General features: G+C 40.8%; 1 protein-coding gene across 10 annotated transcripts in view; it reads right to left on the bottom strand.

Annotated features, from left to right (window-relative positions):
* Positions 1–26,816, bottom strand: part of STYK1 (serine/threonine/tyrosine kinase 1) — a 42,575-nt gene extending 15,759 nt beyond the window's left edge. For 2 of the 10 annotated variants that reach the window (XM_045830071.1, XM_045830076.1), the window contains exons 1-2: positions 7,405–7,860; positions 4,665–4,995 (exon numbers count right to left, since the gene is read on the bottom strand). Coding sequence is in view for 2 of the 10 variants with exons in the window: in XM_045830069.1 (XP_045686025.1) it covers positions 26,562–26,583 (22 nt within the window). In the remaining 8 variants the exon portion in view is untranslated. Of the gene's footprint in view, positions 1–1,148; positions 1,345–4,664; positions 4,996–7,404; positions 7,862–24,327; positions 24,386–26,561 lie in introns of those variants that run through there. The other 8 variants (XM_045830074.1, XM_045830072.1, XM_045830073.1 and 5 more) reach the window with 8 other exon arrangements.
* Between the last annotated feature and the right edge of the window lie 127 nt (positions 26,817–26,943).

Below are 26,943 nucleotides of genomic sequence, written 5' to 3'. Positions count from 1 at the left end.
GAAACACCTTCCCACTGCAGCTTCACCATCAATAAACAGACAGCACTTGGCAATAAAGCTATTTGACTCTGCAGCTCTCAGAGATCCAAGGAGCCCCCGCCCCCTGCCCATCACATATAGACAGATACAAACACTCATTCCTACCAGTACGTTGACTAAAGGGAGTACTGGTATCAAGCCACCTTCTCTTTCTCACTTTTAAACAAAAAGGAAATATATTCATGGTTCAAAAGTAAAAATGTAAGGTGATACACCATAAAAATATTTCTTTCAACCCATCCTTCTCCATTTGTCCAGCTCCCAGTTTTCCTTCAAGTAGATTATAGTTACAATAGATTTTCTTTATGTGAATCACTTTCAATTCTCTGTATTAAGTATATGTTTGAAATGACATGTCCTAAATCCTGGATAATTCTTTCTGAAGCACACTGGTGGTTACCACCCATCTGTATATCTACAAGCTTTACTTTTGTTAACAAGAGTGTTCTGGCTCTATGGTTGGCAAAGCCTACTTAATTAATTCTGAATAATCTGATTCAGAATTAAAAATCACAAAGTCTGGTGATTTTCCACTGTCTAGGTAATCCTAAATATGTTATCTACTTTTGTAGTCATTTGATAGCAAGGTATAATTTTTAAAATGAGAATTGTAGCTTATGTGATATACTATACTACACTTGTTACATTAACCATATTACATTACGTGTTGTGTTTTATTATTGATATAACCACAGTGCTATCTATTGAGGCAAAGAGTTTTTAGTGCCTGAAAAACATATGTAAAGAAGTTTCTTGACCTGGCCCAGGTTGTTGAGTTAATTAGAGCATTATCTCTATATGTAAAGGTTGCAGGTTCAATGCCCAGCTAGGGCATATGCAAGCATCAATCAATGAATGCATAAATAAGTAGAACAATGGATTGATATTTCTCTATCTCTCTCTAAAAGAAAATAAGAAAAATTTTCCCAGCTCTAGCCAAGCCCCATTTTTATTATTCCTAGAGTTGCATAAGCTCGAGGAGATAAGAGTTAAATGATTTCCTTACAGGTTAGAAGACAGACAAGTGTGTGGCTGGCTGACGGAAGCCCAAGTACACAGAGTAGCAGCCTGAAGGAGGAAAATTACAGAGAGGAAAAGTAAATTCTTACCTGTGGATGGGTACATCGCAAGGAATCTGTGAAGTTAATGAATAATAGGACAGCAAAGCCGATTTCATTTAGTTTGTAAGTCAAAATGGTAAGGAGAAATATAGTTGAGAAAGCTTCCTCCATCCCATAAGACCACATGGGAGGAAAGTACTAATAAGAGGGCACAAAACAGAGAGCCTTGAGAGAGCAGAATGATGGAGAAGGGCTTACAAAGAAACATGTGTCCAACCAGGAGAATTCAAAAGCTATTTGAAAATTTCTCACTGCCATTCACATTCTTATTTTCCTTTCTTCTTACTTCCTTTTCGGTGCATTATCAAATGTAATTATTTTCATTCAGGGAGCAGCCAGTTAATGAGTTCATCTCTCTGAGGAACAGGTTCTCTGTGTGTAATGTCTTACCACAGCACAAGTGGAAGAAAGGTCGCTCAGCAGCCAGCTCAAACTTGTGAACTCTGCCCCGAAACCAAACTACCCACCGACTAACACATACTGAGGAAAGTCATTTGAAGCCCAGTGTGTACATATGTCCCCCTCCTAGAGATGCTCACCATGGGCCACTCCCAACTATAAGCACATGGCCACAGACCTACACCCAGCGTCTCATGTCCATGTTTATACTCCTGCACCTAGATGGCACTTTTACTACAGAGTACCCACCTTTGGACACAATATGATCTTTTATTGCATTTCCTGAAAACATTCTCAACATCAGCCTTATTTGCGCATAGATAGTTTATAGAGTTAGCCTTAAAAACACCTAGCCACCCAATGAAATTGGATACTGGAGCAAGGAAATAAATATATAGTGTGGTGGAGTCCAGTTAATAAATAGCTTTTCCAACTCTTTCCAGTGGTTACAGTTTGTCTAGAGGCAAATGGAATATACCAAATAAATCTAGAAATTTTAATATGTACACACCAGGCATATCCACATATGCACGCAGGTCCACACAAGAAGCCAACTTACTTCACAGAGCCCACCAAAGCACACTATCAAAAGATGCTGATATTTACTTGTAACGATATTCCTCTCTACATTGTTTCTCTTCCTGCAATTAATATTCAATGGCCACACGACTTTGCCTGCCCACTGTGTGTCAAGCTGCGAGAAGGCATGCCTTGATGCTAAACCCTTCTAAGATGAGTCTCCCAATGGGCTAGATTTTAACCCATCTGACTGTTACAATGTTGCTGACCAACACTTCTCTACACATGACCAATACTCTATCCCCTTCAATCACATCCAGATAGTCCCTCACTGTGTTAAAAAAAAAACAAAACACTACAGTGGCCACTGCTTCTTCTCTTAACTGGACTGTTAAATCCTTAAGCATATAAAACATAATCCCACATGCCTTACCCTTTCTTGCCATTGTTTCTTGAGGTATTATTGAAGGCTATCCCCTTACCCAAGACTCCTGCTCTAGTGCTCAAGTACATGGTCACAGCACCTGTCAGGCAGGTGTGATCCATGGATTATGAGGGACAGATCTACTTCTCTGATGGTCCTTTTACAGGTCTAATTCTCTCTTGCTGTGTATCACTTAATTTTTAAACAAAATTATTCCATTTCATTTTTATGCAATGCTAATCAAGACAATGAATAAAAAGTTGGCAGATTTTAAGTTCTCAGTTTAGTGCCATATATTGCAAAATTCTAGATGTTGGAAGTAAGAATAGAGTGAAGCTGTAAAATTGTTCTGGTAACTATATTTGACAGTTGGAAAATACGTACATAGCTTGCCCACAGTTTACACAAAATTACATTGCCAAATCTCTTCAGGCAGGGCTGTAACTAAAACAGTCCTATTGCCTCACTTATGATTGTTATTTCTTATTTTTACTCAGTTGTTTCTGACTTTCTGTTGGCACATTTAAAAGGCTAGCCCCCCTCCAGGGGAGAATATAGGGGGGAACAGACAATGAAGAGGGAGAGTCAGATAAGAAGAGAATGAGAATGAAGTGGGGAAACCAAATCTTGGCAGCTGTATAGTCTGGAGACCACAGAAGTTAATAATTATAACTAGAATTGAACTAAATATTAATATTAACTCTCCAAACTCTTATAAATATTCATGACGCAAGCACAATGCCACACTGCATCTCTACATCTGTTTTACACGCAAAGACAGGCCTGTCTGCAACAATGACACAACTCTCACTAGTGACGTTTCTGTCCAGTTACCTTGTCATAGTCTAACATAATCAGCAATTTACCATGAGTGTTCAAAAGAAACTCTTCTTACCAAAATATACCTACAAAAAAACTTAAAAAGTTAGACCCGTTCTCCTGTATACTGTCTGCACAGGTGTTGTGAGAACTTCCCTGACTGACCTCTGTAGAACACCTGGTACCATTCCCATAACGTGAGATTAAATCTGCTGCGCTGGCCTCACCTTCAACCTTACTACCTGCATGTCAACATGAGTGGGTCTGCCAGCCACATTCTTTTCATATAGAAAAGTGACCAACCTTCCTAGACGGATGCCACTCCGGGTTAAAGTAGTTATTAAGATCTATGAACTTTATGGCAGAGGATGCAAAGATGTAAAGTGAAAGGGATAAAATCTATAGCGATAGCAGCCCCCAAACTGAGAGTCTTCCTTCCAACTCAGTCACTCAGCCTTCCCTTCTCCTCCCCCTTCCATCCTTACCCATGAGCTATCTAGCAAAAGAAATAAAAACAAACGAAAACTTCTAATGGATTAAACATGTTAAGTTGGAAGCAAGATAGAGAAACGCTCAGATTAGAGGCTCTAGAATTACAACATTCTGAAAACAAGCTGTGTTTTCCCATCCAATAAACACATACGGAACAGCTACAGTATGCCAGGTATTTTGCCAGGCGGACACTGAGATTTGGAGACAGTAAGTTCTGAAATAGTCAGGGTTTAAAAAAAAAAGCAAGTAAATAGCAGAGCAAGGTTCCTTATACCAGTCTTTACTTTTTAAATATTTTATTTATTTATTTTTAAAGGGAGGGGAAGGGAGGAAGAAAGAAGGAGAGCAACATCGATGTGGGAGAGATACACCTATCAGTTGCCTCTCGCACACCCTCAACTGGGGACCTGGCCCGAAACTTAGGCATGTTCTCTGACTGGAAATCGAACTGGCAACCTTTTGGTTCTCAGGCTGGCATTCAATCCACTGAACCATACCAGCCAGGGCCATACCCCAGTCTTTTAATTACAAACCCAATGTTCCTTAAACTACCTTACTACACATACGTACTTGTCACTCAAATGAACAAGATCAATAGGGGTGAGAAGGATTCATGTCCAAATCCAAAACAACCATGGAAACCATAATGCTGACTAAAGTACCACAAACTGGAAAGAACAGATGAGTAGAATCTGCCTGTAACTGTGTTCTCTAAGGTCTTATATAGGAGGACAGATGATGCCTGCATGCCTGTCTTCAAAATGTACTCTGAAGATAAGAGTAGAATAAAAAAAAGAAGAAAGAAAACAAAAATAAAAGAGTAGAATCAGAAATTTCTTTCCAGTACTCACCAGATTATGAAATCTTTGGTCATTTTCTTTGTTTGCTCACTTTCCTGGATCTGATCCCAGTCCTATTTTCTATCTTCTGCTTTTTGAAGGAAAGGGCCCAGGTTCCAGGACTAGCAATCTTCCACTGTGAGCCTGAAGGTCAGGAAGGGGCCAGAAGTCCCAGAGGATGGGAGCACTGACCTAGGAATTAGTGGCCCAGGCTCCACCTTTCTACTAAAACAAACTTGAGAGGGGACAAAATGAATGGAAGGACACACTGAAGAGGCAACCTTCTTCAAATCCAGAGAGTCAGACTTGTATAGATAACTTGCTTTCTGCCTGGTGGTATCTCCTAAAGTTCAGGAGGCAAAAAGAGAGGAGATTATCCAGAGGGACTGCACTATTCTGCCCTACCTTCCTAGAGACCCAAGCCCTGAAATGCACGTTGCAAGGGCTGGAAAACAGGCTCTGCCATGGTGGCTGGAGCCCTGACACTATTTTAAAAAGATCTTTTGACAGTAAGACTGAATGTTATCAGCTATTCCTGCTTCTTATTTTCACCTGTCTGCAGGTGAAACACAAGTGGTATATAGTAGAGATAGGGAAGGCCAATTTGTACCTTGGATCCTCCCAAAAAGTTTGCTCTGTAAAGGAGCAAAGAGATTGCAAGACAGGTCCCATAAACACATAGATGAGAAGTGCAGTGCTCCCTAACATCACAAGCTGCATCAGGTTTTAGGTATGATCACATAGATGAATGTTGGGAACCGCCCTGACTGGTATTAGAAACTGAGACCCCCGCCTAGGCTAAGGCTAAGGGAACGCCCTTGGAACCGTGAGCCGGCAAGGAGACAAAAGCTTATCTCCCTGGCAGTAATGCTGTTTCTGCTGCCGAACCCCAAAAAGCTTGGTCGGTTAGCCAAAGACGGGTAAGATTCCCCACGGGGGAACAACCCAAGCCAGGCACGATCACTTTTGGGAGGCCCCCCCAAAAGAAGGACTTGGGGGGCTGCAGCAAAGGGGGGTGATGGACCCTCACTCTCGGCTTTGACAAAGTCTGAGTTCTCAGCGTCCAGAAGAAAATCTCCTTATCTCTCGGTGGCCTTAGTTCCCGCGCTCCACCTAAGCCTGAAACAATGACGGGGAAGTACAGTTCGGTACTGGGAAGTGCGGATTTCCCGGGGTGATCAGGCCTAAGAAAGAACATGTAAATTACTGTGAAACCTTCTTTGTTCAAGAATGCTCTCAGTTGAATGAGGAGGGTCTTAGGAGGAAGCTAGTTTGTTCCTCAGCCTTACAGCTCTTTGACCCCCCAACTCAATAGACCGGCAGAGTTCTTTGTTTCCTATATTCCTTACTTCCCCTAATGAGTATTGTACGTTACCTGAGTTATTATGCAAAATGAGCCTAATAAAAGCAGGTATGGACGGTAAATCAGCGCGCCCCCCACTAGGGGGGGTGGCCATTCTGTCCCTACTTCCCCACAGAAACTGGTTTGTCTCTGTGCATGTGTGTTTTTTCTCGCGTATTGTCGAGCCATCCACAGTGTGCCGTGGTCACTGCTAGCCGGTGACCCACGCGCAACAGATGAACACGCGTCCTTTCTTTTGAGGTGTTGTACAAGTTCAAGACATTTCATTTTTTTATAATGATCATTCCAGTTATCATGTGCCTGTTCTGTAATTCTGTGTCTACTGTAGTCAAACCACAAAACCCTATAATACATCCTTTTTTAGTTAGTTTTATTTGTTGGTGTATTTTTGTCACCAAAATAGCATTTACTGAAACATTAACCTTCAGCCCTTCTGTATATTTTTATATACATTTTCATGTTTCTTTTTTGTTCCCTCATCACAAGGAAAATAATTTCTTTCTTTCTTTCTTTCTTTCTTTCTTTCTTTCTTTCTTTTGCTTTCTCTTTTTACTTTATCTACAGGGGTAAGCAAAAGTAGGTTTACAGTTGTTCATATGGAAAAAGACAGACAATTTATGACTACTACATAACTTTTAAAAAATTTTATTGTTGTTCAAGTACAGTTGTCTGTACTTCCCCCAACCCATGTTTCTAAAGCAGATGTTCTTTAGCTTCCGTGAGATTCTCAAATGGCTTGTAATTCCCCCAAATTGTCAAGAAATGGTTTCCTGTTTGTTGGGGGGTGAAGGAGAGGGGAGGCTCAGTTTTTCTTAATTTAAAAAATATTTCAATCACAGTTGACATACAATATGACATTATTTTAAGGTGTACAACTTAGTGATTAGACATTTATGTAACTTGTGAAGTGATCACCCCGGTTAAGTTCAAGTTACTTTTCTGACATTATATAGTTATTATAATATTACTACATCCCCTGTGCTGTACTTTACATTCCCATGACTATTCCTATACTGGTAACTTGTACATCTCAACTCCTTCCCCCTTTTCATCCTCCCCAAACTCCCTCTCAACCGGTAATAATCAAAATGTTCTCTGTATCTATGAGTTCGTTACTGTTTTGTTTGTTCATTTATTTTGTTTTTTGAGATTCTGCATATAAGGAAAGCATATGAGATGTGTCTTTCTCTGCCTGACTCAGAAATAACATATTTTAAATTAGATATTCTCCCTCTGATTATTTTCTCTTCCTGGGATTACAAACCAACAGCAATTACCCCAGCCCAGAATAAGGGCTATGAAGCAGAGGGCAAAGTCAAGAACACACAAAGGGCATCCCCCTGTGAACACAGATTTGCTTCTGGTCCATCTGTGTCTCCTTTCTCCTACCTGGTTAATACTCCAGAAGACACCTGCGCGTGCTGCTCCCCGGCTTCTTTCAAACACCTTGTTCCCACCGTTGTCAGTCACATTGTATTTTCAAGAATCAGTCTTCCTCTTGCAACTTATTTTGCTCAGCTTTCTCTTCTAAAGGGGGCACTTCTGGCACATTGAAAATCTTTTGGTGTTTCCCCTCATAAGTAAGATCAGTTTTGTATTCTGGCCTCTCCTCCAGCCTATTCTAGCACACACTGCCCCCCGACGAGAAGTGCCCAGCAGAGGAGGATAGAAGACAGTCTGCAAAAGATTTCAGGAGCGTGAGCACACACACACACACACACACACACACACACTCACAGGCACGCGTTCCAGGGCACATGCACACAGTTTCTCCTTCTCTGATAAATGAGTGCCAGACCCAGGCTAGCTGAGAGACAAATGGCCAGGAGATTTCCCAATCAGGAAATCCACTCAGCTGCTGTTTAACTCAGCGCTCTGTCAAATAGGGTGTGTCACTGTACTGATTCCAAACATGAACTGTAATCCCAGGTAAATGAAAACAAATCCCTGGCAAGATCTCAAAAAAGACACTTCTGGGGACACTTAGCCACTTCATTCTGCACAGCCAAGAGCAAAGGGCAGGTGCCCCCTTAGGAGTGGGTGAGCTGCTTCCAAGAGTTGGAGCTGGGCGCCCTGCTGAGTTGGAGGAGTGGAATCAGCACTGACCTGGCGCTATGACAACCGAGTCAGAGGTTTGAAATTCCAATTCTGGTTTGGTAAGTAACTCATCGACTATCTGGAGGCATACCACCTGACCTCGCCATCTCTTTCCTTCCTACTTTAAGGACCAGGACATTCTCTTGAGGGCAGTGAAGAACTACAGACAGCGGCAGGAAATGAGTCACAGGCAAAGTGGTCAGGCCAACCGACAAGTGCCCGCAACCCCACCCCTCTCAACTTCTGAAGGCTCCCCTGGACCTTCATCTTCCTACCCATGTCGTGGCAGCACCAGAATCTCCCAAGTTTTCAGTCCTATTCCTACCCAGACTGAAATTTCCTAAGGGGGAATGGTGGGAGAAGGAGCTTTGGAGTTGGGCTTCTATGTGAATCTCAATTCTACCACTCAACATGTATAAAGTACTCTGAATTTTGGAACCTCTGTTTTTCCATCTGTAAAGTAGAGACAATACTGCCTACCATCCAAGACTGCTGAAAGAGTTGATGTGAAAAAAACATCCACACCTGCAGAGAAGTGTTGTAACAGGTATATGAGCCAAACTGATAATGTATCTAAAATGCTCCAGAGAATAACAGTTTTGCAGCTGCTTTTATGCATTAGAAATTAAGGTGGTAGGCGAAAGCAGGCAGGGATTGGATCACAGGACAGTTAATGAGATCATGTGCTCTCTTGAGAGTGGTTATTTCAAAAGTATGTTAACCTAGATGCACATAAACAATGGAAAGGGCTTGATTAAGGCAAAGATGAACCTGCTACTAAAAAAGTTTTATGCCTCGGGCATGACTACTCATCATGACCCGCCCAATTTGAAATTTATGATCAAATCACCCTGTAAGGCTACTTCCCATAGAATCCAGAATCCTTCTTTTTAATCCACAAAAATTATATGGATAGTTCATGTAAAATACCTAACACAGTGCCAGGCCCATTACAGACAGTCAATATGCACCACTCTCTCCCTTCCTCCTCCCCTACTTCACCTGTCTCCCAGATTTGGAGGTAGTCGTATAGCTGTATCAATCAGGCATAGTTGGATTAAGCCTTAATTATTTTATAATAAGGATATGGAAACAAAGGCTAGAAGCCAGAACAATCTGAAAGCAGAGACATCAAAAAAAGAAATTGGCTAAAAGCAACAGATAATACAGAAGGTGGAAAAAAATGGACCCAAAGACCTAATAATCAGAATTAAAGATGAAGGAGAATCACTAAACCAAAACGTATGGCTTCATTGAAGGCTCTAAGAGCCTAAAGTCAAGGGAAGACCTAGAATTTAAGTTCTTCCTGTTGCTTGATAAAAGCATTATCCTTCCTACCTGGGAGAGCACCAAGTTGGAACTGTCAGGAGCAAAGTTAGCGCATCATCTCTGTCAAACTGGCACAGTGAAAAGAACACAGGGACCAGAGTCAGAGAAGCAGGATGGATTTATCTTAACCTTGTAAAGCCTCAGTTTCCTAATTTACACAACTAAGATAATCATGCCCACTTACCTCAAAGGAGTCTAGTGAGAATGAGAATGTAAATATGTTTTTCCATGGCAATGGTTACTCATTGCTCTTCTAGCAACAATTCACTCATGTACCACAATTACATTTCAGACCACAGGTTTGAACTCAGTGTTTCTGAATATTACGTTGTACCTGAGGCTCTCTACCTTTAACTGTGACTGCCCCCACAACCATGGTCATGAGAGTATGTGACTTTCCTTGAGCATTGGCATAAATGTGGGTAAAATCCCTTTCCTTGTAACATAAATAGTTGGAAAACAAATTCAATGAGCAAAAAGGGCAGGCCAGTGTGCGTCTACATGGATGTGAATAGGTATGTGTGAGGTATATGGGCAAGTATTTTCTTAAATAGAAGTTTGTGATTCTACTGAAGCCAGCTTCTTATCTTTTTTCATTTTAATTATTTTTTATTTTTCACTCATAATATGGCTCATGACACAAACCCATGGGTACAGACTGTGTTAATTCCCCTTCTTTTTAAAAAACATATTTTATTGATTATGCTATTACAGTTGTCCCAGTTTTTCCCCTTTGCTTCTTCCACCCAGTATTCCCCATTCCCTCCAGCAATACCCACCCCTTAGTTCATGTCCATGGGACATGCATATAAGTCCTTTGGCTACTCCATTTCTTATACTGTTCTTAACATTCCCTTGTCTATTCTGTACCTACCAATTTGTGCTTCGTAACCCCTGCACCTTTCCTCTCATTTTCCCCCTTCCCCCTCCCAACTGATAACCCTTCAAATGATCTCCATATCTATGATTCTGTTCCTGTTCTGCTTGTTTGCTCAGTTTGTTATTTAGATTCAATTATTGATAGTTGTGAATTTATCATTATTTTAATGTTCATAGTTTTGGTCTTCTTTCCCTTATATAATTCCCTTTAGCATTTCATATAATAATGGCTTGGTGATGATGAACTCCTTTAGTTTTACTTTGTCTGGGAAGAACTTTATCTGCCTTTCAATTCTAAATGATAGCTTTGCTGGATAAAGTAATCTAGGTTATAGGTCCTTGCTTTCCATCACTTCAAATACTTCTTGCCATTTCCTTCTAGTCTGCAAAGCTTATTTTGAGAAATCAGCTGAGAGTCTTATGGGAACTCCTTTGTAGGTAATTCTTTGCTTTTCTCTTGCTGCTTTTATGATTCACACTTTATCTGTAACCTTTGGTATTTTAATTATGATGTGTCTTGGCGTGGCCCTCTCTGTGTTCATTTTATTTGGGACTCTCTCTGCTTCCTAGACTTGTATGTCTATTTCCTTCACCAAATTAGGGAAGTTTTCTTTCATTATTTTTTCAAATAAGTTTTCAATTTCTTGTTCTCCTCTTCTCTGACACCCCCATGATTTGGATATTGGTGCACTTAAAGATGTCCCAGAGGTTCCTAAGCCTATCCTTATTTTTCTGAATTCTTTTTCCTTCCTGCTGTTCTAATTGAATGCTTTTACCTTCTTTGTGTTCCAAACCATTGATTTGATTCTTGGCTTCATCCTCTCCACTGTTAGTTCCCTGTAGATTTTTCTTTATTTCACTTAATGCAACCTTCATTTCTGCCTGGGTCTTTTTTATGGCATTGAAATACCCAATGAGTTCCTGGAACAGCCTGATAACCAGTGATTTGAACTGTACAGCTGGTAGGTTGCTTATCTGCATTTCATTTGCTTCTTTTTCTAGAGTTTTGTCCTGTTCTCTCATTTGGGCCATATTTCTTTGTCTCCTCATTTTGGCAGCCTCCCGTGTTTGTTTCTGTGTATTAGGTAGAGCTGCTTTTACACCCTGTCTTAGCTCACTTGTTAAGTTGTGTGGGATAGAGGCTTAGGTAATCATGAGGGCAGGGTAACTCATGCCACCACTCTGTTGTCCTGTTTGAGGAGGGCTCACAGTGGGGACAGTGCCATTTCCTGGCCTCTGGAGTTTGCCCTGGAGGAAACTGTCTCTCCACTTGCACTTCACTTTCTCCCTACATGTCACTGGTACCCTCCCAGCTGTTGCCCTGGGGCTGAATCCAGAGGAGGTGGGTCTGTGTGAGTCCTAAGTCCACTGTGGGCCCTTTAAGAGGATGAGGTTTCTTCCACCACCCCAATCCCCACTAGTTTTTACAGCCAAAAGTTATGGGGACTTATCCTCCCAGTGCTAGAATCCTGGGCTGGGTGGTCTGGACTGGGGATGGAATCCCTCATTCCTGAGGTATTCCTCTCATTTTTTATCTACCACACATGGATGTGGGACCAACCACGCCTATCTTCATGACTCTCTGAATCTCTGTCCCTTCTACTTGTCTGGATGAATGTAGCTTCTTTAAATCCTTTGTTGTCAGACTTCTACATAGCTTGATTTTCTGACAATTCTGGGTGATATTTGTTTTGTAGTGTAGTAATTTTTGCTGTAGTTGTGCTAGGAGGTGTGGTGTGTTTACCTCCACCTCCACCTTGATGGGAAGTTGGTTTCTTATCTTAATATGACCACACTGCTGTCCAACAGCTGGCCCAGCCTCAGCCATCTGCCTTTATTCTTTACTTCTCTGCTTTGAATTTATATGCATGAGAAAGATGCTGTTTTCAGACACTTCTTTCCTTAGGGTCTTTTTTATCTTCCACAATGAAAGCCAAAAAGACATGTTCCTAGGATTTAACTCACTTTCTATTTTTATTACAGGTTTCAGAAGCATAGCCCAGCCCATTTTTGAAATCCAGTATTCTTGTCTCTAATGCTAATCAGCTGTGTACTCTTGAGCAAATTAACCTCTCCTAAACCTCAGTATTCTCATCTGTTAAATTGTGTTTACAATATTATCCTATGAAGTGTTGTTGTAAAAAGCAAACAGTACTTAGAACAATATTTAGCACATAGTAAATAGTAACTATTGCTAATTTATTTCTATGATAATTATAGGAATAAAAATATTCCTATAGTAATTACTATTATCACTCTTCTAATTATGACATCTTCAAATGACCTCTTTTTTTGGATAAGAAGCTTATCCTATGCAGCGTCAACATTATGACATAATACTGTACTATGTCTATATGTCACACAGGGAAAAGAGAATTATTTCCTGAGATCTAAGTTTAATGTATCCTTATGGTAAATCTTACCTAGGCTTCTACTATTAATTTTCTCACCTTTCTCTGCAAAGTACTTGCTTCTTTCATATCTTAAATATTAACTCTCCTCTTTTTATAAATTACTTTGGAGCTTTTAAATTTAAAATATTACATACAATAAAAGTGGATACAGCAGATTTTGGACTTCTTTTCCTAGACTCTAATTCCCCAAACTTAAGCCAGTGTGGTGCTCCTTGAGGAACCTTTTCAAACTCTCAATGCCCAGAACACATCAATTAAGTCAGAAAGTCTCTCGGGGTATTGGACTCCGGTACTGGGATTTATTTAAGGCTCACTCTCAAGGTTAATTCAACATCAACATGCAGCCAACTTTGGGAACTTTGCCTTAGGCCCTCATTACCTTGCTTGCTTAATTAATACAGATGAAATTCATTAGGCTCCAATAAGATTCTAAATTGGCAGTCACATTCTCTCTGTTTTTATGTCATTTGGGGCAAGTTTTATCATAACATATAACATAATGCATCATCATAATCCTTGCACTACCTAACCAGAGACATTCCAACAAGACAAATGAGATAAAACATGTAAGAGGATATTAACATTTTAGAATGAAAGTATTTCATAGCCAAGATAGAATTATCATGTCCTCTCCCCACCCCATCCACCTACCCATGCCTACTGCCATCTCTTCTGAAGTATCCTTACTTTCCATCATTAAAACTTTTCTATAGGGAATGATATGGGGATCTGTTAAGCTGTGGTTAAGTTTATGGTATTTCAGAGTATTTCAAGCCAACTCTCCTCATTGTTCTATCATTTGCTGATCACACTTTGTCTCCTCTTATATATCACAACTAATAATTTTCAGGGAGACAAAGGTTAATGCATATAAAGAGAAGTGATATGACATGAATTTTGAAGAAAACTCTGAGATCAGAGTTTACTCTGAGATAAACTTTAAATAATATTATTTCCATATCAGCATCAACGTAATGAGGTACTGGCAATAATCTTCACTTTGGCTTTAGCTGCCTCCTGCCCTGGAATTTGCCATACTTTCCTCACTTAGATTATTTCTCAATAGAAAGTGCTAGGAGAGGAATGAGCCTTCCTAGCTCTGTAAGACCTTCCTAGCTCTTCAGATTGATGACCAAAGGGGGAACTGAATGAAAAAAAGGGTGGAGGGATTCTATGGAAAGAAACCTCACACGTTATTTGATCACAGATTCCTAACTGGGCAGGTCTTGCTGGAGAGTCATGCCCCAGGCATACATAACTTCTTTAGTAAAAAGTTTATCTGTGCATTAAGGAAGCCCTGTCTATTGTTTCTATGCATCTAGGCTAATACGTCTTTGAAATAACCACACTCAACAGAGAACATAATCTCTTTATTATCCTATAACCCAATCCCAGCTTTGCTTTCCCCTACCTTTATGTAAAATTCCTTAGTTCCCTCCTTAATTTCAAATATATAAAAGAAACTGTTCAGATCCCACTCCTGACACCAAAGACCAACCACCAACCAACAAACAAACAAACAGAAAAGAAGAAACTTCATTTTAGATCTTACTCCCTGTCAAATGTTATCAATTTGCCTCAAATAAACTCATAAAAATTCAAGAAAAGAAAAAAAGAAGGTTCTAGAAGAAATGTAAAATGAAAGGGAATGATTCTGTCTACCAGAAATGTGAGGGGTCACAAAATCTCCATTGTGGTCCTGGGTCAGCAACTTCCTGTGTGTGACCTTAAGCAAGCCAATTAACATCTTTTTGTTAAAATGTTGTATGGAAATGATTGTGAAATATATAAAGAATAAGAATACAAGGCATTTATTGATATCCAGTGGAGAATATCTGAGAAAGCACAACTATGATGAAACCAAGAACATACAAAATATATTTACATACAAGAGAATTCAGAAGTGTAAAACCAGAGGAAATGTGGACACTTTTTCTGTATCCTTTTATATAAGGAATTCAATACCTTATAGCCATCCCTCAAAATGGGTATGTAATCCAATCCTTCTAGTAGTATCTCTATTTGCTGTCTGTCAACAGAAAGAACGAGATCTACAAAAAATTAAAAAAAAATTGTAGATGTACCCCTACAAAGATTCAGAAAGCAGCTTAAAGCAAAGGGATATGAATTTGGGGCAAAATGGAAAAAAAGAGAAGCTTCCGCCCTCCTGCATGCTTGCTTTGTCTTGGGAATAAAAATGTGACAGTGACATGACTTTAAAGGTTTGTTTGATCTTACTTTTTGAAGTGAAGAGGCAACAAAGATCCTAATAAAGACAGGACAGAGCAAAGATTGTAAATTTAGTGTCTAAATTCCACAGGAAAACCCTGAAAAGTTTTTGCCTAATATTGACTTAAATTGGACAAGAAGAATATAATAAGTACTGTTCACCATGCCTTGCTCTGGTTTCCTCCTCAGTATGTCTCTCCTAACATATTTTTGGACCCTTATCCAAGACTTTGGTAAGAAGGTATTGTAACCTCAATCTGTATTATTTCTCCCTCCTTTTCCACTAATCCCATCTCTTTCCATGAGTCAGAAGGAGCAGAGTCCAGACAATAAACTAGAGGAAGCAGTCCGCTTGAAACTCCATCTCGCTCTGCTCCTCCTTCACTCACCTTTATGCTCTCAGCACAGCTCCCCTGACACCAGTTTTTGCTTTCTGCTAAGGCCTGGTACATTTTATGGAATATAGTTAAAGTGACAAACATTTTTATATCATTTGATATGGGTTAGGCACTGTTTTAAGCACTTTACATATAGATAAAGAAACTGAGCCACAGAGAAGCTCATTTACTTGCTCCAGATCACAGAGCTAGTAAACAGGGATTTGGAAATTCAATCCAGGTCCTGTGGTTTTAGAACCTGTGTTCTTACATTGTATTTATATTGCTTCCCAGGCAGATTCTCATAAACATTTTGTAAAATTAGAGTTATTTTTAACATTGTTTTGGGGTTTTTTTTGTGATATAATTCACATACCCTAAAATTTACCCTTTTAAAATATACAATTTGGTGGTTTTTAGCATACTCACAAAGTTGTGTAACCATCACTGCTACCTAATTTTAGAATATTTCATCACCCCCCAAAAGAAGCTGGTACCAACAACAATCATTCCCCAATGCCCACCCACCCCCCACCTCTGGCAGTCACTGACCTATTTTCTGTCTTTATGGATTTGTTTATTTTTGACATTTCATATAAATTGAACCATACAACTTGTGGCCTTTTGTACCTGGCTAATTTCTCCTTCACATGTTTTTAAGATTCACCCAACTGTATTAGTACTTTCTAGAGTAGGGTGTCAAACTCATTTTCACCAGAGGCCACATCAGCCTCTCAGTTGCTTTCCAAGGGCCAAATGTAACCTTAGGACTGCATAAATGTAACTACTCCTTAACAGTTACGCGAGAGCTCGACACTGCCACCAGGTAGAAATATCGTGCCAGGCCAGATAAAACAAGGTGGTGGGCCACATTCGGCCCTCTGGCCTTGTGTTTGCCACCTGTGCTCTAGAGAAACAGAACCAATAGGATATGTAAATATGTTAAATGAAGAGATATATTATAGGAATTGTCTCATGAGGTTCTGAAGGCCAGGATGTCCCATACCTGCCGTCTACCATCTAGAGAACCAAGAAAATGGGTGGTAGAATTCCGTAGAATTCCGTCTGAGGTTGAGGGCCTAAGAACCAGGGCCACTGTTTGAGCCCTGAAGTCTGAAGGCCTGAGAACCAGGAGCTCCTGTATTGGAAGGCAGGAAAAGATGGATTTCATCTATTTGTTCTGTTTGGGCCTTCAGTATATTGGATGATGCTGACTCACACTGGGGAGGACAGAGCTTTCTTATTCAATCTACTGATTCAAACGCTAATCTTTTTCAGAAACATCCTCACAGACACACCCAGAAATAATGTTTTAGCAGTATTCAGAGCCCAGCCGATTTGACACATAAAATTAACCATCACCTCCATGTTGTAACAAAAATCAGCACTCCATTCCTTTTTGTGGATGAATGGTATTCCATTGTATGGATATGCCACTTTTTCACTATTATGATATTATGAATAATGTTATGAATAATGTGTGTAGGAACGTTTGCATACAAGTTTTAGTGTAGACTTTTTTTCTTTCTGGTATATAGTTAGGAATGGAATTGTTGGGTCATTTAGAAACTGTGTTAAATTTTGAGGAACTGCCAACTATCTTCCAAAGTGACTGTACAACTTTGCATTCCCAACAGCAATTACAAGGGTCCAATTCCACCACATCCAGTACTGATTTTTGCTAACACCACCTTTTTTTTTTAAAGATTTTATTTATTTATTTTTAGAGAGGGAAGGGAGGCATGGAGAGAGAGAGAGAGAGAGAGAGAGAGAGAGAGAGAGAGAGAAACATCAATGTGTGGTTGCTGGGGGTTCTGGCCTGCAACCCAGGAATGTACCCTGGCTGGGAATCGAACCTGGGACACTTTGGTTCCCAGCCCGCGCTCAATCCACTGAGCTACGCCAGCCAGGGCACACCACCTTTTTTATAACAGCCTCCTTATGATGTGAAATGGGTATCTCATTGTGGTTTTGATTTGCATTTCCCTGATGATTAATAATATTGAGTATCTTTTCATGTGCTCATTGGCCATTTATATGTCTTTTTTGGAGGAATATATATTCAAATTCTTTACCCATTTTTAATTGGAATACTTGTCTATCATTATTTAATTGAAAGTGTCCTTTATAATTCTGAATACAAAACCATTATCTGATATATGACTTCCAATATTTTGTCCCATTTTATCTGTTATTTTTTCCACATTTCATAGTGTCATTTGAAACAATGATTTCTAATTTTGATAAAGACCAACTTATCTATTTTTTTTGTTGCTTCTGCTTTTGGTGTCCTAAGAAACTTGTTTAACCCAAATAATAAAGAATTATACCTATTTTTTGAAGAATTTTATTATTTTAATTCTTATATTTACCCTAAGTCTTTGATCCATTTTCAGTTAATTTCTGCATATGGTATGAGGTAGGCATTCACTATCATTCTTTTGCATGTGGATATTCAGTTGTTCCAGCAGAATTTATTAAAGACTCTTCTTCCCCTACTGAGTTATTTAGGCGCCTTGTCAAAAATCAGACAGCCAGACACATATGCATTTATTTCAGGACTCTCAATTCTATTCCATTGTTCTACATGCGTATCCTTATGCCAACAGCACAGTTTTAATTACTATATGGCTTTGTAGTAAGTTTGAAAATCATTCAGTATGAGCCTTCCAAGTTTGTCCTCCTTTTAAAGACTGTTTTGGATATTCTCAGTCCCTTGTGTTTCTCCTATATGAATTTTAGAATCAGCTTGATGATTTCTAGGGTGAAAAATTCATCTGGTATTTTGGTAGAGATTATATAGAGAGATCAATTTGGGGAGTAGTGCCACCTTAAGAATATTTTTTTCCTACATAAGAACACAGGATGTCTTCCCATTTATTTACCATATTCACCATGCATAATGTGCACTTTTTGCCCAAATTTTTGAGGGGAAAATAAGGATGCACATTATACATGGGCCTTGTATCCCATGAAATGCCTTGTATCTGTTCTTGAGTTTTGTAATTTGTTACATAAAATTTCTTGTACCATAATATGTTCAAAAAGAAATGCTAAAGTTCCTTTATAATACAAAAAAATTAAATATAAATAAATAAATAATTGAATTAAAAAATTAAAACAAAATATTTTTTTTCCTAAAAGTTTGGGCCAAAAATGTGAGTGCACATTATACACAGCAAAATATGGTAGATTTTCTTTAAATCTCAGTGTACAAGTTTCATTTGTTTTTGATGATAATATTTACAATTCCACAGCCTCTAAAAGTTAAACAAAAATTTGTATTCGATTTGGTGATATCACAGACTGTTCTGTTCCCAAGAAAATCAGTTCTAGAACAGGGTGGATAGTACATGTCCCCTACGGCTGGCCAGACATGCTGTCTATATCTAATGCCATGACACTGTGTAAGTTCACACTGACCCTTCTCATATCTGGTTAAGTACCCAAAGCACCACATTCTGCAGCTCTGAGCATCAGAACCGAGGTTTTTCTTTGACAGTCCTGAACTGTTCTAAATTTCTCAGGTTGCCATGAATTAGTGGAACTAGAAACATAGTGAAACAAACTGAAACTAAATATGTTTCTAACATATTTAGAAACATATTCAAAGCACCACATCTCAAAATTATAATCAACATAAATGCTTCTACATACCTAACCTACATATCTTCAGAGACCACTACTCCCTGGGCACCCAAAATACGTTTGATTTCAGTGTAAATAAAAGCCAGAAAGGTCCAGCCCCCAATATCAGTTTTGAATCCTGTAACTCAGTTATGAAGATATGGAGATTTTCTTCAGCACAGGGGGTTCTATTCAGGGTGCACTGAACTTCTTTTTCTGAGTGATTTATCTCACACACTTTCTGAATATCTAAAAACTCACAACCTGTGGCCTTTCTGATACTATCATATCTTTATTGCTGGTCAGTTTGCAAATAACCTAAGCTCAGCTTTTATTTTAAAGTCAGCTTGCCTCTGTTTCTCAGTCCATGTTAACTCAGTGAATTAAAAATAATTAATTTTAATATCAGTCCAAGAAGAATAGACTCAGAAGGGTAAATGTGGTGGAGGTGAAAGGGAGGTGATTTATAGATAGTTACAAAATCACATTTGGTTTATCTATATTTCTTTATTTTCCAATCTTGCAAAATTGAATTATTCTTCAAAGTTATTTTAAATTTTATATAATGAAAAGCCACTTGAGAATAATCTACAGCTGTTTTAACAACCTCATATTACATATGGAAACTAAGATCTAAGTGAAAAGGTGACCTGGCCAAGGTCAGAAAATAAATCAGACATCTAAGCAGATGGGGAACCTCCTGACTATGAGTCCATTATTAGACCATCCTAAGAGTGGAACATGGGTGAGGACAAGAAAGGGAGTGAAATTGAGGTCACTTGGCATTATGAAAGCTGCCTGGGCTTCAAGAAGGGATGTAAAGATAGCAAGTTCTAGTCTCAGTGTCAAAAAGGCATTCTCTTCCCACACTGTAAATGAACTAGCTGCATCTTCTGTGCCACTGCAGTCAAACCTCCCTGCTAAAGAAACAATAAAAACAGCAACCCTGGCCTCCACTTGTCATTCTGCCTGACAAGGACATTATGAAATGCAATGCATGCTCCACAAACACCATGGAAGTCTGTGAACAAATAGAGAGCCCTTTGAAAGCAACCAAAAAATCTAACCTCCATGACTTACTGATGAGGAAACAGAGTCACAGAATTTAGGTGTCTCTCAACAGTTAATTAGTACTCAAACTGACACTAGTATTATGTGCCTTGAATATCTGTCTGGTGGTCTTTCAAGACCCTTTTCCATCACTCAGGAGACAGACTGGGTATTTGGTCTCTTTTTATTTATTTAAGTTTTGTAGGGATGAGGATAAGGAGAAAGACATTAGTCCTTGAAATTCTAATGTGCATATACTTTTATAGTTTATTCTGCCTGCCAGGCCTTTGGGCTGAAATTGTGTCTGGACAAGCCTCTGGAAATCTACCCCATATACGACCAACGTTGAAAACCAGAGACATATACACATTTCAGTTGTATTTTCATTGCTGGCATTGCAGGGCGCTAAGAATATTCCGGTGACTACTCTGCTTTTCTTTTTCCTCCATCAGAATTCATTTTGACTCATACGAAGATATCAGCCCCAAAGGATGCGAAAAGGGTCAGGCAATAAGACCTACAGGGAAAGACCACAGACATAGAAAGCAGGGCAGGTTCAGACCTGACTAGATTTGTGGCATCTGCTTATAAATCTGATGGAAAACAAGGCAGTCAAGTAGATTTTCAGCATTCCCTTAGTCCCCCTCCTCCTTCCTTGAACAAACCAAGCCTGTCGCTTCTAATACTCAGATAAGCAAGTCCTCCCCTCTAACTGGCTGGTAGCAGCACTAAATTGGGGGCCAGGCTGAAGGATGTCACTAAGCACTGAGACAAGGATTGACAGGGCCTGTCCCCATCTGGGTGCAGTCAGTCCCATCTGATTTTACAGGTACTTTGGAAAAGTTAATTCTAATAAAGAAACTAGGCATGGCTCCAACAAACAGTTGATCCTGATAGCTGATTATTATCAGAAAAGAAAGTGCTTAGAGTCATCTTCTCTAAACTCCAAATTATCATCTTGGGCAAATATTTTTCATCATTCAGTTGATAGCAAAGTATGAATATAACATAAATGGTACCTCCTTGAGTTGCATGACATAATACTCTGCACTTACCCAATAATATAATATCTGGTTAAATCATGCAACAACTGATTATAAGACAAAACCTAAGAATTTTGAAACTTTCAAAAGCAACCTGGCTTAAAATATGAGTATTACATGTGTATTATTGAGAATTTTCTATGGCCACTATGTACCTTTTGAAACATATGTTTTTCTTAACCTTTACCATCTGCTACAATTATATATATATATATATATATATAGTCATTTTAATTTAGATCAGTGTTCTAGAAATAGTACCATACATCTACATATTCTGTTACCTGACAACTTTAAGAGCCACTGTTAGTTACACAAAGCTGGGTCTGTTTACTATGGCTGAGTCTATCAAATGTTAACTTCTGTAGAAGAAAACATTAAAATGGGTTTTCTTTCACTGACAATTCTTGCCAGTAATTTAGTCCACAGAAGTACAGTAGTGTAGCCTATTTCCTAAAGACTCAGCCTTGGGAAGTGGTATTCACAGCATGTGTGATAAAGCATGTGTGATCACCGCACTGCCTGATTTCAGCTGGAGCTGTAGGGAGAGGAACGTAGTGGAGAAGGCCACGTGAGCTAAGAGGGTAAGAGTAAATTCACAAAAAGAATCTCAAGTCTAGGATGGATAGGAACTACTTCACTCCATCCCCATTTTCCTTTCCATATCCGGAGGTGAATGAACTCTAACCTACCTCCTCATTACTATTCTAGTTAGGAAACTCAGAGATATTATGAGAAGCTGAAAAATAAAATACTCATTTTTTCTTAAGCCTGGAAGAATCCCAAGATTTCATTAGCAAACTGAAAAGAGGGCTCATCTGCCCACTGACATGAAAGGCAAACTCAAGAGGCAGAAGCTGATGAGAATAGAAGTTTTTATCAGGTTCTGAATGCTCTGGGAGAATGAGGGACACCCTATCTCAAATCAAAGTTCATCTCCTCTGCAAACTGCAGCAAAACCCAGCCATTCTCAACAAGACAAAAACAAAAGGCAGGGCCCAGAGTCCCTGCTCCATTTTAAAGTACCCTCCTTTGGGGATGGCAGGCGGCTTCTAAGTGATCATCTGGGTGGCTTAGCTTGTCCCCAGCTGCTGTCCAGCTTCAGGCTCCCTTTTGGAGGCTGTGTGTGGAGCCTGAGCAGCCATGGCCATGTGGCTGCCAGGGCCACAAGATCACGTGCTCCCAGACGGAAAAACGCGTGAACTCATGGTGAATGCTTCACCTGGTGTGCAAGTGAGAGAAAGAGAGATTCCCTCCTGGAAGCCTTGTGACTGCTAAGGTCATGTGACCCATGGAGAGGACAGGCCAGTGCAGGTCCTGAATAGCAAGAGACAAGCAAGGGAGCATTTCAGTGTTCCACTGGAACTATATTTGTTTTGGGTGTGGGACAGGCCAGGTGCTTTCTCAGAATGAACTTCCCAAATTTTTGAACACTTCAGGTGAGCCCACCTCCCAACCAATCCCTCTTTCCCCAGGCTAGGCTGACAGGCCTCTTTGCTTTAGCACCTCCCCTGCCACCATGTTAACTTCTATGGCACAAGTACCTGCCTTGCCCTGGTCTCACCCCAATCTAGTACCAGAAAGGGGTAGAAGGGTTTTCCCCTCCATCTAATTATCTCACTAGGCTTACACATGTTAACTGTAAGAACTTTCCACTGCTGCCTTCTTGGCTGGGGGCAGGGACACTCCCCAGGCACTCCATCAACTCCTCGCCCTGTCCCGTGGTGCCACACCCTAGTCCCTGCACTCAGGGAGTTGCCAACAGTGTAGGATCACAGAAAGCAACCAAACCAAAGCCTAGGTAAAGGGACCCTGGAAACCCCAGCACAGCCTCTCAAGCTGATGGTGGCCTTAGCAGGAGGGGTGGGCATCTGCAGGCAGGAGTAGGACCTCTGCACGGGAGGCAAAGTGCCCACAAGGCTCATGCTGAGTTACTTGGGCAATGCAGCCTCACAGACCCACAGAAGTGCAACCTGGCTCAGCTGCACAGCCCCGCCCTCAGCAATCAAACCTGCAACCTCCATCCCTGAGGGGCATGGCTCAGTGCACAAGTGGCTCCCAGGCCCCATTCCCACCTGTAGCTCTATTTCCCCTGGCGGCCGCTCCTGTTCCCTGCCCTCAGCCTGTTCCCCACAGTCCAGACAGACTGTCTATTGTTATCAATTTCCCAGTCTATCTCAACCCTTCCTTTTCTAAAATAAAAAATATATAAAATAACTAAGGACACAGAGGTATGTGCCTGTTCTTTGCTCACAAAAAGAGTGCCAGGGCCTTGAACAGACTGCAGGTCCTGGACTCAGGACAGGACTCTTTCTCCTCTACACTGCTGTCTGTGCAATTAGCTGCTTCTGCTTTCCATTTCCCCAGTTAGAAACTGTGTCCAAGAAATGGTATGCTAGTAAGAGCACTGATCGCCCAACCTATGTACTCAGTACTTAATTAGCTTGCCTGTTATTATCTGTTTCTTCCCAACCAGAGAGTAATTTCCTTAAGAACACAGTCAGCTTCTTTAGGTCCTTTATGAGCAGAGAGCCAAGAAGCAGGCACAGAGCAGTAGCCACATCTGAAGTCAGATGGCATGTTGGGGAGCGGAGACCCCTCAGCCGAGATTGGTGGGGAAAGCAAAAATGAAGTGACCGAGTTAGAAGAAACAGCATGACGCCTTCATGAGAAGCAGACGTTGGGGACTGAGGCTATTTTCTTCATCACTGTATTCGCTCTTCATTGTCACATCCTTAGCACCTAGGGGGGCTAGCAGCTGGCCCATATCAAGATTCCTAAGCTTGTTCAATAAATAAATAGCTAAATTCACCCATAAAAAACAGCATTGGACCTGAAATACATTTTTATAGAAAAAATAACATAAAAATTAATTAGGTTTGAAGGAATAAACTGTAATGCTAAAAGTACAAGTGGGGATGGGGAGTCATTTTTAAGTGTTATCTGAGAAGTAGCAGGTACCCAGTTTCCTGCTCTGCGGGGAAACATTTTTAGTTCTATCACTGGGCAGGATGCTGTTTTTCTCTATAAAAGGAATATAAAGTTTTTACTACACATAGCAAGCAAAACATTGATCCCTCAGAGTGAAAACAGAACAATAAACCCATTAAAGAAAACCCAGGCATTGAAAGCTCAGTGTGGCAGGCAGATAATGCCCCACTGCCAAAGATGTCTGTTCAAAATATCCAGAACTATGAATATGTTCGATTTTAATAGTGCTCAACTAGCACCAGGGAATTAAGATTGCAGAGAGATTAATGAACTGACCTTAAAATAGGAAGGTTATCCTGGATTATTCATTGAGTCCAACATCACCACAAGGAGCCTGACATGTGGAAGAAGAAGGCAGAAGTGTTGGTGTGGAAGAAGACAGCATGTGGAAGGGGAGAAAGGCTTGAAGTGGCTTGAAGATGGAGGGAGGGAGTCGTGAACCAGGAATGTAAGTGCTGTCTGGAAGCTGGAAAAGGCGAAGGAACAGATTCTCCCGTATGGCCTCCCATATACACAGGTCCAAAAATATATTGAATGTGGATGGTAAAAAACAAATTTTTAAATAGTTGCTTTTCAAAATAAGTTCTCTGAAAATATCAATGCCATATTTTTTTTCTAAGGCCAATTTATTAGTGTCCAAAATCATTCTCATTGTTTAATAGTTAACAAAACCTGCTTTCAAATTCTCAATGTACAAATAAAAACCAGAGACAAAAGAATTATAATACAGTCATTTAAATACAAAGGTTGCCCTGACTGGTGTGGCACAGTGGGCTGGACATCGTTCCATACAGGGAAATGCCACCCGTTCGATTCCCAGTCAGGGCACGCGCCTGTGTTGTTGCAGGATCTGTCTGGGATCCAGCATAGGAGAGGCAACCCATCAATGTTTTCCTTTCTTTCTCCAGAAGGAACACAGACCTGCCTACCCATTTCAGACTTCTGACCTCCAGAACTGTAAGATAAAAATCTGTGTTGTTTGAAGTCACTAAGTTTGCAGGAATTTGTTAATGCAGCAATAGGAAAATAACATACTTGGGTTAAAACAAAACAGAGCTGCAGAACCATGTAACTCCCTGTGGAAGTTTGGGGCACCTGCTTATAGGAGCTGCTTGGGAGGGGCTGGGAGAAGCGGGAAAACCCAGCGTCTGCAGAGGAAAACTGAAATAGACAAAACTGAAATAGACGTGATGTTCAACTAACTTTGAGTGTGCGCATAATTAGAGAGCTAGTCATTGTTCTGGGCCCAGTGTACTGCCCCCAAATTCGTGGGTTGAAAGTCCTAGCTTCCAGTACTTCAGCATGCGACTTTATTTGGGAATTGAAAGGTAACAGAGGTAGTGGAAGTAACTAGGTCCTGAGGGTAGGCCTTAATCCAATACGATGGGGGTCCTTACAAAGCAGCTAAGTTAGAAGACAGACACAAACCATCTGAACACAAAGAGAGCCATCTACAAACCAAAGACAGAGGCCTGGGGCAGATCCTTCCCTCACAACCCTACCAAAACCTTGATGTGGGACTTCAGGCCTCCAGAACTGTGAGGTAATGAATTTCTGTTGTCTAAGCCACTCAGTTTGTAGTACTTTGTAGGGCAGCCCTAGCACACCAATGCAGGGACGAAGGCACTGAACCAAGTATCTGGTTTTCAACGAAGCAAATGCTTTGTCAGGTCGCCCTGAAAGACCCGGATGGCCCCTCGCTGGCTGTGAGTGGAGAGTCTGGGCTACTGAGGAGGGGAAACAAGACTGACCTCACAAAGCCCCGTTTCCAGCTGCAGTTCAGGGTGGGTGTGCTGCCCATCACAGCAGCCTTTGTTTCTACAACAACCAACGGCTCTTCCCAGGTAGTGGGAAGAAAGCTGGATGTGAAATATAGGAGAAACCACGATGGGGAAAGGATTCGTAACCGAAGGCAACCACAATCACAGAAATGAAAGGGAAAGAAAGTAACAAAAAGGGACTGAGGTTGAGGGACTGGTCATGAGAAAAGGGAAAAGAGAAAAGACAGATGAAGAGAAAACAAATTTGGTTAACAAGGAAGAGCATATCACACTGTCCAGTTTTTAAGCATCTCACTTAAATATCACGACTCTACAGATGAGAAAGCTGAAGCTGAGAGCAGTGAGCCCAAGGGCACACACCTGAATGACCCCATAGTCCTATGAGAAGCAATTCCGGCGCCCTACTGGTTTCTGCCTTCCCTCGCCCCGCTGCTCCCTCTCCAGGTATACACACAGGCCCCACGTCACTGGGCTTTCCTGCTGCTGCTGCTCTTGGTCAAAATCGCTGAGGCAAGTTTAGTCTCTTGTTATAAAAACATCGAAGGCAAAACCCACAAGATGCTTGTTACGAAGAAATAAATACAGATTCATTCACCTGGGGATTATTGTTTGTTCACATGAAATACAAACAGCTGCTCACAACCATCCCACTCTTCGCTTCCTCCCTCTTGTGCTTCCCTAAGGCCAAAGTCCACCCCTAGCGGCATCACCCCTTCCCCCCTCACCCACCTTTGTACCTCCAAACCTCCATTCACTACCGTGCCCCTCTTCCAGTCACTCTGGTTTCAGATGGAACTGGCCCAGCTAGAAAGAAAGAAAAAAATGACCGGTTTGGGTAGGGCAAGGTGTGCCAGCCTCAAGGAAATGCTTTTCAGTTCCTCCTGTGGGGCGTGGCTGCCTGCAAAGGATGGAGTTTGGGCGGGCTTCCCCACAAGAGAAGTCTGTGGGCACTGAGGTTTCCGGGGCTCACCACACACTAGCCAGCCGGAAACCTCTGCTGCGGCTGTGAAAGCTGGACTCGTTGCTCCTCTACTACTCTTTCCCTTCCCCGGGGATTGATTGGTAGATGATCGGGTATACAGGAAACGTCAGTCCAAGTGAAAAATGAAGT

Source organism: Phyllostomus hastatus, unplaced genomic scaffold, assembly GCF_019186645.2.
Source record: "Phyllostomus hastatus isolate PE091 unplaced genomic scaffold, TTU_PhHast_1.1 phas_scaffold_93, whole genome shotgun sequence".
NCBI classification, from domain to species: Eukaryota; Metazoa; Chordata; class Mammalia; order Chiroptera; family Phyllostomidae; genus Phyllostomus; species Phyllostomus hastatus.
The sequence above is the reverse complement of the archived record's forward strand: the minus strand, read 5'-3'. Positions and strand labels throughout refer to the sequence as shown.